The sequence below is a fragment of the Mercurialis annua genome, linkage group LG5, assembly GCF_937616625.2.
Source record: "Mercurialis annua linkage group LG5, ddMerAnnu1.2, whole genome shotgun sequence".
Taxonomy (NCBI): domain Eukaryota; kingdom Viridiplantae; phylum Streptophyta; class Magnoliopsida; order Malpighiales; family Euphorbiaceae; genus Mercurialis; species Mercurialis annua.
The window spans coordinates 55288091-55303880 of NC_065574.1; the positions used below are offsets into that span (position 1 = coordinate 55288091).

The 15790-nt window shown below is 31.2% G+C and overlaps 2 protein-coding genes across 2 annotated transcripts; both read right to left on the minus strand.

Annotated features, from left to right (window-relative positions):
* Positions 1 to 3967: 3967 nt before the first annotated feature.
* On the minus strand, positions 3968 to 5001 carry LOC126679881 (abscisic acid receptor PYR1). The gene has a single exon (XM_050374892.2). It carries the CDS (start codon positions 4950 to 4952, stop codon positions 4308 to 4310), a length of 645 nt encoding a protein of 214 aa, XP_050230849.1. The 5' UTR covers positions 4953 to 5001; the 3' UTR covers positions 3968 to 4307.
* Positions 5002 to 11241: 6240 nt separating this feature from the next.
* On the minus strand, positions 11242 to 14543 carry LOC126682745 (uncharacterized). The gene is made up of 4 exons (XM_050378497.2): positions 14351 to 14543; positions 13977 to 14126; positions 12906 to 13073; positions 11242 to 11514 (listed from the first exon to the last, which is right to left on the minus strand). Exons 1-4 carry the CDS (start codon positions 14423 to 14425, stop codon positions 11359 to 11361), a joined length of 549 nt encoding a protein of 182 aa, XP_050234454.1. The 5' UTR covers positions 14426 to 14543; the 3' UTR covers positions 11242 to 11358.
* Between the last annotated feature and the right edge of the window lie 1247 nt (positions 14544 to 15790).

The window sequence follows — 15790 nt, forward strand, 5'->3', positions numbered from 1 at the left end:
TCAAGTAAGATTTTAAGTGAGAGGAAAAAAAAGAAGAGAAAAGAAGAAGAAAAAGAAGAAGAACAAGAAGAACAAGAATGGTGGAAAAAGAATAATTACCTAGGATTTGCATGTAAGGTTCTTTTTATTGTAGACTCTTGCAAACATTGTTGCGTTGTCCTCTTCTCCTTCTTGTGGTCCCCTGTTTCTGTTATGCTTACATGGCGTGTTCTTCATAATTTGGCGCGGTTTTTTAGGTGCGTATGGTGATCTTTTTGTACTTGTCAGAGAATTTTTTGTGGCCTGAGAGTCAGTTATATGTGGGTGTGTAATCCGAGATGCGTTGGGCGCTTCTCTTGTTCAATGATATTTCGAAGTTCGACATAGTGGTATCATTTGATCGAGCTATGATGATCGATTATCAAAGCTGGGGAACTCTTTCCCAACAATCTTCATTAGGTATCTGGCCGAGTTATAACCTCATCTCTTGTAGCTCGATAACTCCCCTAGATACTAGGTCAGTAAATTGTTTGACTTAACAATACTTATGTTTGGCGAGGTTGCTTCGCCCGTACGAGGTGTTGTCACTACGTTGTCATATCTCAAGAGTGATTTAGAGTTACTTCAATAATAAAAGATACTATTAGAATATTAAATGAATCATCATTCAATAAAATATTACAGATAGTATGATTTTAACTAAAAGAACTAAAAGTATTTAATTGATGTTTCTTAAGGAAATAAAAATTGTAAGTAGAGGGACTGAAAAAAACTCATAAAGGATCTGAAAATTAAAAATAGGTAAATAGAGAGAACAAAAAATACAAATATGAAATATAAGGACCTACAGAAAAAAAGTGTAAAATACAGGAACCTCTATATGGATTTGGTCTTGATTAATTGCTGGAGTGTACCTGTATGTTCTTTAACTTGAAATTTGAGTATAAGTTAATGGGTTTTGCATGCCAATTAAATGATTAATTAGTGTAATTGTGTTTTTGGTATACGATCATGTAAGTGACATGCATGTTAATTTGGAACATAGTTAGTTGTTGGAAAAATTATTAGGGCTGATTGTTATGATCTTGATTATGATTATGAATTTGGTAATTTTGACGTGGTTTTATAACTTTTTGAGTTTTATTCCAGTATTTGTGAAATTGAAGGATTAATTTACACTTTTGCCCAAATTTGTCTTTTTAGTCTTAGGGGCTATTTTAAATATTATTATTTGTTTGGTTTTTAGAATTTCCTAGAGCCGGGTTATGTTCCAAAATGGATTTTTATCGTTTTTATTAAGAATGGTGATTCTCATGCTTTTTTGGATTTTATAAATTTTTAAAAAAGATATAAGTAATTGGATTTGGTGAAATTGTCATTTCTTGAATTTTATATCTTTTCGTGATTATTGATTAAATCGCTGTTTTGACGAGACTTTAGGTTCTAGGCTTTAAAATGTGATTTTCGGCTAAAACAAGCATTTTGATGCTCTTGGAGAATTTAAAAGAATTTTAAGAAATATTTATTATATTTATTTGATTCGGTTATTCTAGAAAATGATTTTTGGGAGAGGGTATAACTATGAATCGGAAATATGTTAAAATGTCGGTTTTGCAAAAATTGTCAGTTTTGAATTTTTGGTCATAATTGTGGTTGCTTAGTTTGAGTGTGTTTTCGAAGTCTTTTAGAGTTAAGAGATTCTATTTCTGTATTTTAATCCGAGGTTTTTGTTAGCCCGTTGACGTCTAGAGGAGTAAAGTCGGATCGTAACTAACGAGAATCTTATGTTTGGAGCTTACATTTGAGTTGTGAAATCGGATCTTGTGTTGTGAGTTTCTACGTTTATATTTATTTTATTAAGTAGTTAAAAATATTAGCAATTTTTTTATAAACAATTTTGAACCGTTAATGTCGTATTGGGAACATTGAAACATATTTTCTATTGAACGGCAGTAGGACTGCGTGCGCCCCCAATTTGATCAATCTAGTAATTAACAATACACATGTAATTGTGGATATGAGTATGGGATTGTAGTGATGCACTCGCTATATTAAAGTCTCGTAGTCACTAGCTAGTGACTCGCTCGATTAAATTCTCGGAAGTCACACCTTGTGGTCTAAGTGAAGCCGGCGATGTATTCGGTAGATTAATTTTTCGAGAATCACGACTCCATGGTTTCATTGATGGAAATTGTGAACTAAGAGGTTAATCAGTGAGATACTTGATGGATTAAATTCTAGGATATCACGATCATTTAGTTTTTCTGATATTATGGGTATCGTGAGTTGAGAACTAGAATTCCATTTGATTCAGTAGAAATGATATTAAACATTTTTGTTTTACTTAATATTTAAATATAAATGCATATTCAAATTTATTTGACCCATAGATTTTAATTACTTTCAGGTGTTATCATTTTGGCGCAGTATTTTCGAAATTTGAGTTCTTAGAAGTGTTTTTAATAATTTTTCACATTTTCAATAAGTCGTGTTGTTCTTCGGTTTTGTCCGAGCGTGTTTTGGTTTGTATATTAACCGTATGATTTGCTGACGTACGTATGAATGCTTAGAATGACATATTTAGTTTCCGCTTATTTCTTTTGATATTATTTATACCATGCTAGATTTTTTTTTTTTTTTTGGCAAAGTAGCAATTGTATTAATGTCGGTAAATAGAAGTAAATAATGTTTGAGAGAATTAAATAACAGAGATTACAATAATAACTCCTAAAAAGGAGGCTTTAAGGACTTTTTAGCCACTTCATGGGCCATCCAAGTACACATTCGCTTAACATATGCAAAGTAAGCGAACGGTATAATATTATGACTTCTATTATTGATAAAATATCATTCTCGACTTATTCCAATGTCTTCGCAACTTCGGGTGACATAATCCCTGAAAGACAATGAGAACTACAATAAGTGATAAAACTCAAAAATTTTCATATAAAATCATACTAACAAATGATATTATAGTATAGCTGAATCAGAACTTATCTGGAACATTGCAGACGGTAGAGGCTTTCATCAACGTACTTTAACCTCATAAGGAGTACAATATCCTCACAAGGAGTATGAAATCTCACAAAGAGTACTTTAACCTCACAAGGAGTACTTTAACCTCACAATGAGTACTTTAACCTCACAAGGAGTACTTTAACTTCACGAATTGAAATGATAAATTTTACCTACTATATATTATTTTAAATATTTATTATATGTTATTTTTTACTCTTATTTAGATCTCATATTTAGTAGGTAATTTTATTCATTATATTTATTTTACTAGTACATTTTGTGAGTAATAGATGAAATCTCGAATGAGTTAAAGAATATGTTTGGTTGGCCCGAACATTGTATGTTGGTATTGTTTATTTTATCGTTTTCCGGGGCCTGCTACAGATTCTAGAACAATTATTTCCGTTTTCCGGCACTAGTTACGATACCGTGATATTGAGTCATGCTCAAAAGGAAAGTTACAAGTACATGTGAATGGGAAGAAAGGAACGTTAAAAATACAAGTGCATAGGTGTCGAGCAATATAAGAACTTTTTACGATATCTGGTCAAGCTAGTGGCAAGAAATGGAAGAAGGAAACCATGTGTTTTTCAAAACTGGAAGTAAGAACAATCAAATTTGGCATTTTTATTTTAGTGAACTTGTGGATTTAAACTGTATTTGTTGACGCCATTATCTAAAATTTGAAACTAAGATTTTAGTTTTTTTCTTTCAAAAATATTTATAATATTGTAAAAAAGTTAAAGATGACAATCATAATTAAAATCTATCAAAAATCAGAACGTTAATAATAAAAACGTTCATCCCATGTATTGATTGTGTTATATCAAATTCACAACAAATTAACAATTATTTGTGATAAGAAATTTTTTATTTTTTTTTATTTTTTTTATTGTTAATTTTTCCACATGACTAACACATTATGATTTATTGCACGAATAATATATCAAAACGGTTATGTGCAATAATATTTTCAATGATATATATTTGTCTTCCAACGTTTTCTTAATTTTCAAATATCATACAAATTTAAACAAGACATTTTTTTTCCCTCAAATAAAATAAAAAAAGAACAAGACATTTTGACATCATTAAATGAGAAACTAAAATAATAGTAAGACATATTGACCATAATACCCTTAATCTTCTAGATAGCATTTCCAATTCCCAAGATTAACTAATGCGATCTGATCTTATCAAACCCATCCCTATCATAAATAACATCACGTGGCATTATAAGTCAATTGTCTTCAAACGGCAGGGCGTTTTCGTCATTCACCAAACACCCAGACTTCCATATTTTTGGCCTGTTAAAGAAGATGCGATTCGCTGTGTCCATCACGCGCCAACGCTTCAGCGACGGAAGCTAATTTCTGGAGATTCAACTTCACGACAGTATCAGCGAAGAGACGCGTGTCCTCTTCGGAGTTACCTTCAGGTACATCAACCACATAAGATTCCAAAACAACGGTCCAGATCTTCCCGTCACGTTGAAAACCATGAACAGTCGTGATCGACCGGTAATTCCTCAGCCTATGGTCACCTCCAATAATAGTAAAACCAGTGACGTGTCGGTCATCGTACAGTATATCAAGCCTTTCAGTACTGGTAGCAGCCGGTAAACCAGAGATGACGTGGACGTCACGAGTGGATCCCACGGTCATAGTAAATCCAGGCTCAACCACGCAGCTCTTGATGAAGTGTTTATAAATCTGGGGCTCATCAAAACGACGGGCTATTGACCATACGACGTCGTTTGGTGCGTTGACGCGTTGTGCTAGTAGGGAAGAACATTGCCGGGAACCGATTCGGTAGGTGTGGAACTCGGAGATAAGAGGGGATAACTCGGAGAATTCTTGCTGAGTTAGACCGTGTGGAATCGTTAAATGGTGAGTTGTTGAAGTTGACTCTTGTTGTGAGCCAATGGTTGATGAGGCATCTCCAACTTTTTCCATTGAAAGAGGAGAGGGGTCAGATAAGATAAGTTTATTTCCTTTATATACAGACAATGGGTGAGTCAAAATGGAAATTTGAGTATTCTATGGGATATTTACGAAAAATACAATTATAAAAATAATGGCATTAGAGCTCTAAATAAACTGAGCTGGCTTGATAAGAGCTCGATTGTGTGTGTTTTAAACAAATCGACTTCGAATTTAATTTTATGTTCGATAATTTAAACAAGCCGAACATGAACATGGTGATATTCGGCTTTTATGTTCACAAATGATAGTTCATGAACTAGCTCGAATAAAAGTTCGTGAACGAACTTTAAAAATTCGAATAGGTGTTTTTAAACTGATTTATATTTAAATTAATGTATATAGATATGTCATATAATTCTAAAATAATGAATTCCAACGATGAATTTAACATTAAATTTGGTGGATGTAATGTTATTATGTTCATTGGACATGGATTTGAAGTGGATCTAACATAAATTTTAGGTGGATTAATAGATGTTTTAGATAGACCTAAATAAATTTTAAATTATTATATTCATATCAAATAAAAACATCAACTGTATTAAATTTTATGATAATTTGAGAGGAGTTAAAATTAATAAAATGATATTTAATCAAACTGGTCATATATGCTTAAAATTTACATAAAATTCATATAAAAAACCATTCATATACGATACCTTATCCTTCTATATTATTTAACTTTTTAAGTGAATTTTTTTTATTCCTATAATCAAAATTTTATAATTTTACTGATTATTCTAAAGGAAAAATAAATTTTATTTTTCATAATTTACTGCTGTTTGACTAACTCAAGAAATGTAATTAACTACCCGAAGTGAAATGCTAGATTCTAGTAAATTTAATTAAATTTCTGAGAATTGTTTTTATAAATTTTATATGTAAGCATGATTTAGTTATTCTGACCTAATTTCAAGATTTGTTTAATAGTTATCCTACTAAATAATGAGAAAGGTGGCAAGTGGGTGAAGGAGACAGGTGGGTAGAGTGCAACTGGATTTCGTGTTAGTTGCTTGACAGATATGTAAACTGAAGTGTCTGTATAGACTATAGTGTATAATTCAATTTCACATATAAAATGCACAATAATGATAAACATAAAATTCGTATGTATTCATTATCTCTCACCTCACATTTTTGAATTATTTCGATTAGATATAGAGCATGAATCAAATTATATAGGGCTAATCTCTTTTTGATACCAAATCTTAGTTGGTTTTGTCACTTATAGTCAAATCTAATAAAATCATCAGAATTAGCTTATTTTAAAATATATAAAATCTTTTTTATCCATTTAAACTAATCCTGCATGTAATATTTTAGGATAAATTAAAAAAATAATTACAAAAGATTTGAATATCATAAAATGAACTAATTCTTAGAGAAATTTTTAGTTAGACTCAATATACCACGTCATCCGTGAACTAACCTATCACATTATGACACGTCATTAAAACAGTGGCACTATCGTAATTTTGTTTATTACTCTTTTACACTTTTAAATAGTAATATTACGATATTGCCATTATTTTAATGACGTGTCATAATATGATAAGTTTAGTCCATGAATGACGTGATGGACTGAGTTTACCTAAAAACTTCTCATAATTTTTATGATTTTAAAAGATTTGATTATAACTGATGAAATCCGTAAAAATTTAATATTAAAAAAAGATTAGCCCAATTATATAAAGGCCTAATTACTTAAAAAAACTCCACCTTATAATATTTTTTCGTTTATACCCACACGTAGGAAAAAGTTCATTTGCACCCTTTTTTTGATTTTTCGTTTTCAACTCTACCCTAAAATTTAAATTTTTAACAATTAAATTAATTAAAGGATGAAAACATTATAAATAATTAATAATATTAATGTTTAATTAGTATATAAGCAAAATATAAAGGATTATTTTGAATATTTTTTCCAAATAAAAAGAGGTCAAATTAGCTCTTTAGGGTAGAGACGAAAATGAAAAATCAAAAAATTGGTACAAATGAATTTTTTTCTAGGTCAGGGTATAAATGAATAAATATTATAAGGTGAGTTTTTTTAAGTAATTAGAACTTATATAAATAGCATAAAAATTGTATAAAAGTAGATTCTAACATAATTTTCTTTTTTAGTTTTCTCTCAGTGCACAATACCATTTTATTATCCTACACTGTATTCATGGCGAAAAAGCTGATACAACAAGTTGAAATGAATGGTATAAATGAAGAAACAGTTCAGATAGGGGATGAATTCATTGAAATGAATGGAAGAGGTGTTGATTTTCAAAAAGAAAATTTGGTTCCTCAGAATGTTTAAAAACAAAAGATAAAACTAAAAAAAACAACAAATAGCTAATCTGTTAGAAATCTAAATAGGTAAGAAGAATCCAATTGTGTCCTAAAATACATTTCGTTGTTGGTTACTAATGGGATAAGAATAGCCAAAGTTCATGAAGAAGATTCCCTAGTAGCTCTTAGAAACATTACTTGCTTTCTTGAATTGGGGTAATTGATTTTGGAGGTCACTATACTTTTCAAAAATTGCAAAATGGTGACCGAACTTCAAAACGTAACATTTTAGTTACTATACTATTTGGTTTTGTTAAAATAGAAGGATTTTTGGTCACCGAAGAAAAATATTTCGAGTTGATTTTTTGTTGATTATGTGTATATATGAAATATAAGGTATTATTTGTCATAAATAACCAAAATTTGATTACTACATATGTATAATTTGACCGTAAAACACTTAAAAACCTTCCAAAATCACATATTTGAAAGTTTTGTAACCATTTTGTTACGTTTTGAAGTTCGGCCACCATTTTGCAATTCTTGAAAAGTGCAGTGACCCCTAGAATCAATTACCCCTTGAATTGCTAATATTACAAATTCTTTTCATAAGTTGGATCCAAATATATGTATCAGAAAATTCAAAAACTAGCACTATCTTAATATGTACAATTTGACTAAGTGGACAACTAAAAAAAACGTAAGGAATATTATTTAATTATACGGTATTAAGCCTAAGAACTAAGCACTTAAAAACCCTCCATGTTATAACTTTTTTTTCATTTATACCCTGATGTAGAAATTTTTTCAATCACACCAGAGAAGTTCCTCAATTTTGCTTTCAATCATTAGAGATTGTTGATACTAGGCATGGTCTCCCGCATTTTGCTGTAAATCGAGCAGCTGGGAATTTTTCTTCTTTATCTGCCGAGTTAGGTTTTCTACGACATCTGAATTCCAAATGTTTTGCCCAACCACTCCAAACGGCTGTTGGCGCAGCGGGAGGCGCGGGTCCGGATCGTATATTTCAATTCAAAATCGAAATTCCAACAATTCGGATCCTAAAGTTGATCATATCAACAACAAATGGATCGTCGTATCATTTAGTAATTAAAGCACGCATCTAGGAATCATAAGAAGAATACCTATGTCGATTCTCCAACGATTCTTGTAGTCCCGAAAGTACGGCGACCTCAAGCTCGTCCACACGAGTATGCGTCCGATTGAATCCTCGCCTTGAAGTAATCCGTAAGAGTTCCTCTTGCCGAGCAGCCCTAAGCTCAAACTCTCGCCGCGATCACTACCTTGCTCGGATATATGAAAAACGTCGCCAAGTTTTTCCCGTGATTGATGAATACTTGAACTCCTTCAAGTGCTTTCTCTCTCTACAACTTTGTAGTGAGATGTGTGTTGTGTGGTGTTATGAAATGAGCAAGGACATGCTCTATTTATAGGCTAGAGCATGCCTTAAGAATGCAACACCTTGCATGCTAGGTGTCACACACCAAGCAAAGGTGTTGCCACCACATGACACCTTTCATGTGGTGACATCACATAGGTGACATCATATAGGTGATGTCATCATATGACATCACATATAAGCTTATTTCCTTATCTCATTACTTCACCATGACATCATCATTCCATTAACTTATGATTAGTGCTTTAAGTATCATTAATTACACTAATTAATTACTTAAGCCTTCTAATCATAAAACTTGGTTAAAATATAATTAGGTTCCTACTAATTTATAACTCTTATAAATTAGTCCCTAATTAACTTGGACATAGTACAATTAGGTTCTTACTAATTTATAACTCTTACAAATTAGTCCTTAATTTGTACTTGTTTTTCATCTTAGATTAATTTCCGAGATATGCTAGTATCTATATGAAATCGATCTTTCGTAAACTCAATCGGTTGCACACTCTATTGTGTGTGACTAACTAGGTTCACATCTATATGGCAACGAGAGTCATAAGAAACGCCTTTCTTATATTAAATAATTAAATCCCATTTAATTATTAATTCTCGTAGATCGAGAGTGACGTCTAGCAACATATCACGACCCCCAAATAGAGATGAATGTTTCGATGCATTCTTTATGAACCATTGTTCATAATACCGTACACTCAAAATTCCCTTCATCTAAGATTCCAATCTCGACTAGTGTCACGGTTAAGTCAAACACTGTTTGTCTTGATCATATGACCTCATCTCTCAGTTCTAATTCTTGATAAATATGACTTCCACTAGAAACAACTTTCTATGTAAGTCATATACACCTGCGCAGGTTTTATCATCCATCAAGAACAATTTGAGATAGCATAGAATCTTGTCTCCGTTCATCCAGAGTGATGAATCCTTTCTAGGTTAAACCCCTATCTCCATATACAACTAACTAGAGCCAACACATCCCGCGGCCCTAGCTCATGAAAGATCTAGGGTTAAGGAGTATCAAACTCTAATCACCTATATACAAGATAGTGTCACCGCAAGTCAAAGGACATATGTACAATTATGAACTAGATGACATTAAATTGACTTTAATGAATTACCATGTATAAGTCATCTAGCGTCACTTGTTCGACTCACTCAACACCTTGAGTGTCCACGTGTTTATTCTGATCCCCATCAAGTAGTATGAGACTCACTACTTCCTATAATTTAGTAACTCTTTACTAATCAGGAGAATAAACAGAGGTGACGATCTTTCTGGGATAATGCAATGCCCTTATTCGCAGGACCCCATCGATCGTGAACGGTTATTTAGATCACTTGTATAATAGAATCTGTCACTCATATTCTTAACACCTTAAGAATAGATTCTATCACAATGTGATAAGGACAATACGTAATAAATGAACACTTAGTTGATGAGACACTTAGTTCAAATAGAACATATATATCTTTGCCATTTGGGATTAATTCTACAAATATACACGATCAAATGGCCCTAGGGCACATACTACTAACAACGGCCACATTTGAGATCAAGCCTAGGGATGGCAATGGGGCGGGTGGGGACGGGGAATCCATCCCCATCCCCATCCCCGCGTCTATGGGGAATCCCCATCCCCGTCTCCATTTAATTAATGGGGATAAAATCATCCCCGTCCCCATGGATACCCCATCTCCATGGGGATCCCCGTTTCCCATATAATTAAATATAATTTATAAATAATTTCATTATTTTCATAAGATATTTAAAAAAATTAATTATAGAAAATACTATTATCTTTTATAATATTATATATTTATAACTAAATAGAAACTAATAAAACAATTAAATTAAATTATTTACAATTATAAATAACATACTAAAACTTATAATATAATATAAATATGTATAAATATAAATCGGGTCCCCATGGGGACGGGAATGGGGATCCCCATGGGATGGGGATTATACTCCCCGTCCCCTCCCCATCCCTGTGGTTGGGGAATGATTTTCCCCCATCCCCGTATACATGGGGGTAATTGGTGGGGATTTCCCGCCCCATTTGAGGTGGGTCTTCACGGGGAACGGGGAATTCCCTCCCCGTTGCCATCCTTAATCAAGCCTAGTACTATTCAACTCTTGGAGAATGAGCGTCAATTTTATGGGTCACTAAGCGAAAATCCGAACGCCAATATCTCCAAGTTCTTGTGAGTGTTCAATACTTTCAAGTTTCACAATGTGACAACGGACCAAATCAAGCTTTGATCAAAGCTAGCATTTGGATTCAATATCTTCCTACTGAGTCGATCACCATATATATCTCCATAGTCCAGATAAAATGCTACTTCAGCCGATAACGAGGTAGAAGAACTTGTGAATGATAAAATGTGTAAGAGAAAATTATTTGGCAATACATGAGGACTTTTGAATCATAAAATGTGAGAGAGAATTTTATTTAACAATCTACCAATTAAATCTTCCTTGCTGAGTCATATAAATATTATCTATTAACCACACTTTAGTCTTGAATATAATCCTAAAATAAATTATCTCATTTGTGACTGAATGACAACTTAAAAAAATTAACTTTAACATTAGGGGAAGAAAAACTAAATTATTTATATAAAAAAGTTAAACAAATAAGAAATGGACGATTAACAGCCTAGTATTTTAAAGTGAGGCCATTTGGTTGAAATCTTCTTCAGTCCACTTTTATTAGTCAATCCCTCTTCACTTTGTTTATTCTTTCCAGCTTTTTTCTTCTGAAGTTTTGTATTCTTTTCCTCTTGTTTTTTATTGCAAATTGTCTCCTACACAAAATAGATAAAATAATTACACCAATGTTGTCTAAAAGAGATCTATTAATTCAGTGTTTAACTTAAGTTTTATTTATATTAATTTTTAAATTTAAGCTAATCTAGTATTTTAACAGATTAAAACGAAAAATTATACAATATAACCGTTGCGTCATGTTATCCGTGCAACAAACCAATCGTGTGTTAGTCATATGAAAGATTGAAGATAAACAAATAAATAATAATTAAAAAGATTTTGTATAATAAATGCTCATTAGTTTGTTGTAAAAATAACGTGACACAACGGTTCTTTAGATTTAACACGTGATTAAAACTCGTTTACAGAACAGCCTATTTAAATTTATTTTTGTCTGAAAATTTGTCACATACGAATAATTTGGCTTGAGAACTTCTTGCTTGAAATAAAATTATGGAAACATGATAAAAATTTGAGTAAATATAAGTAAAAATCGATAGTCATGTGTCAAAAATAAGTATAAATTGGCTATTATTATATTGTTTTCCTAAAAAACTTCATGCTGAAATGAAATTACAGCTTAATAGTCAAAATATAATTAATTCAAGACTGATCACCAAAAATAAAATAAAACTAACGCTTGGACACTGAGAATTAATTACCTAGAATTATTGAGTTTCAATAGCCAAACTTTAAAAAGGTAAAAATAAAAAGGTTTAATCACTCTAAAGCCCTCATTTTTGAATTTTTTTCAATTAAACCATAACATAGAAAAATACTCTCAAAACCTCCCCACCTTTAGATTCTTTTTCAATTGTACCCTAATATATTTAATTGACCTCTTTTCCCATGAAAGAAAATTTAAAATATTTTTTCATTTTTAATCTATATTATAATTAAACACTAATATTATTAATAATGTAAAAAATCATTCTTCCTAAAATTATATCCAATAACTTTTTAAAATCAAAACCATAAAAATTTCCAATTTATAGTACAATTGAAAAAAATCTAAAATTGGGGAGATTTTGAGAGGATTTTCCTACGTCATGGTGCAATTGTAATGGAATTTAAAGGTGGGAGGGTTTTGAGAGAGTTTTTCAACGTCAGCAATTGAAAAGAAAATTAAGGTGGAGGGCTTTTGAGTGATTAGGCCAAACAAAAATGACAAATTGTATACATATTAATAAGGCCAGACTATTCAAAAATATCTTTTTATTTATCTTTTAATAAATTTTTAAAATTGTTAATTTTATTCTACTTTTCAATTTTTAGTTTTAATGGCACCACTTATTTTAAATTGGTGTCTTTCCACTTCAAAAAAAGTTCAAATATGTTTTTCATACTTGATACATAATTTAAATAACTCTTAACACTTTTTAGAGTGGAAAACTATATAGGGAGTTTAAGGAAATAGTTATAATATTACCTTAATTTCAGGTGTATAATTAGAATGGAGAAGCAAGTCTTGTGTATGGAGTTGATTTGCAAAGCTGGAAGATGGTTCGGTTTTGGAGGCTTGGCTAGAAGATGCATATCCTGAAGTTTGCGATGATGATGCGCCTGATGTGCTGCTTGATTCCATCTCCATACAAAGCTGTAACAAACACAACCAACTAGTTTTCTACGCAGTGTTTTAAAAATCAAACCGGTGAGCCATCGAATCCAGTTCAACCGCTATTTCAGCCGGCTGATTAAATTACATACAAAATATTATTTTTAGACACGATTTGTAGTATAACCGGTTCCGCTGGATGAACCACAAGTTTAGTGCGGATCAACGACCGGTTCAATCATTGTAATTGGACCAGTTTTTTGGTTTTTAGAATCAATTGGATCAAATAGTTGGCGGGTTTTTGTTTCAATCAGCCAGTTCTGTATGGTCAGATTTGCTAATCATTGTATATATTATTATCATACAAGATACAACATCTACTCTAATTAGTCAATTTTAACTCCGTGCATACGTAATGAATTAACAAAATTTTATTTTTACGCCAAAATGAACTAAACTTAAAGTTAATGACATTAAACATTTAATATCCGATATTGATATTAAAATAAAGTGTAACATGATTCAATTGTCACACAAATCCAATTTGACCTAAAATTAATAAGACATTTTTTCTTTTTGATAAATGAATTAATAAGACATTTAATGTTGCTTCTAATTTGAAAATTTAATGTTGCTTCTAATTTGAAAATTTAATGTCAAAACTGAATAATATAAGACAAACATATGCTGATCCTAAAATTGTAATGCCTTGTACCAAAAAAAAATTGTGATGCCTTCGATGTTCAGATCCATTATACAAAATTAAAAAATAGATCGATTTTCTTTCTATTAAAAAGGTTTGAACTATTATTAAATAAAATAGTATATAGTTAATTGAAAACCAGAAAAATAAGCTACAAAAACACTTAATCAATTAAACAGTTCTGTTTTAAGTCAAATAAAGAGAAAAATAAATATATGCATCAAAAAGTGAAAATAAAATACCTGAAAAAGCCTTCGTTCAAGAAAAGCAACTCTGTCGATGAGCGATCCTTTGAAGTAAGCCTCTCGAACCGCCACATCCACCGGCACGGATTGCCTCTGAGTAGAACTGTTCCATTTTAATAGATTTTGCTTTCCTTCCAAAGATTTCATCTATATACGGTTTTCATCACATTAAAACAACCAGTCAAAATCTAGGTAGCAGGAAACACCGAAAAACAGGACATTTGGACACAAACATAGTAAAACAATGTTATTTCATTCATGAGTTGTTTTCAACACGTTTCAAAGACGGAAAACGTTGATTGAAGTGTCCGTGATACCTGCTTAAGATTATACTAACAATGAGTTAAAATTAGAAATAATAAGAGACTTACAATGAAATCTAAGTGATCGAGTCTAGAAGCAATGGACATGGAGGAGGAGTGAGTAGTAGTTGGGTGTTGTTCCATTATTATGAGTAATTAAGTAGTGTTAAAAGTGAGCTTAATTTGGTGCTTTTTATGTCTCATTTGGGCAGTTACGAATTTCCCTTATTTTGAGTTCAGCAATTGAATACATCTTCACTGCCCATTCGCTACTTTGTTACACTACGTGGCACCAACAACCTACACATTTCCCCTACTTTGCTACTTTCCCAGGCCTGCCTTACTAATACTATGCCCCAAACGTTTTAGGACTTATATCTCATTGGGCCATGGGATTAGATTTTGGGGTCTTTTTTTAAAAAAAAAAACCCTTTTATATTAAAAAATATTACACTTAAATTTTAATCAATAAAATATTTTTGTATAAATTTTTCTCATTTTTTAAATTTTTATATCTATGTTTGTTTTTACCGGCCTAAAATAGGCTAGTTTGAAGATCCAATCCAAACTAATCTGAAGTGTCTTGTTTGGTTAGCCTAAGATAAGGTTGCGGCCTAGCCCAGTACGGGATGTTCAATAAGGCAACCTGAGATTGAATCTCAACAATAGCTCATTAAATTAGGTTTGATTTAATATTTATCATAAATCTATCTATCTATCTATCTATAACTATCTTATATGTGGGAGGGGAGGGCAGGCAAAATTACGCTAATAGGCTTCATTAAAGGTTCATTAAAGGTATAGTTTATAATTGAAAGAATAAAACAATAAAAGATTAATTAAATACATGTAATGTAATAGAAGTTAAATGTAGTTCGGCAACATAACAATTTGAATAGAATAAGGACTATGAAGATGAGAATAAATAGTATGGCAAGTTTGAGAATTATTAACGAATTATTAAAATTTGGCAACATAACAATTTGAATAGGATAAGGACTTTAATAAGAAATAATAAAGTTATTAGGACTCTAATTTCAGTAGTTTAAAATTTGCCAATAACTCTTTTGCTTCAAGAAGTTATATTGATTGTCCAATTCTCCAAGTATATTTAGATGAACACCACTAAACTATCAATGTACCGTGCATGCCTCTAAAATTATTATGCAATAATAAAAACATAAATTAAGCAAATATATAAGTTATTTATTGTCCTAATTGCTAGCTAGAAAGTTAAACCTATTAATTATACTTCATATTATTATAATTAAAAGATTAAAAGTTTAACTTCTAGAAACAATATAAATTTTAGTATAAGCCTAATTCTAATAGAAAGTAGGAGTATAATTTAAGACTTAATAGGAGTCTGTTCCTAATCTTTCCTATATACTATAATTTAGTAATTAATGGTATTGATTATTATGAAATTTATGATTTTTTTTTCTTCATAATTAATGTGAAGAAGAACTCCTGCAACGATTTCTTTTTCTATATTATACAACTTTGTGT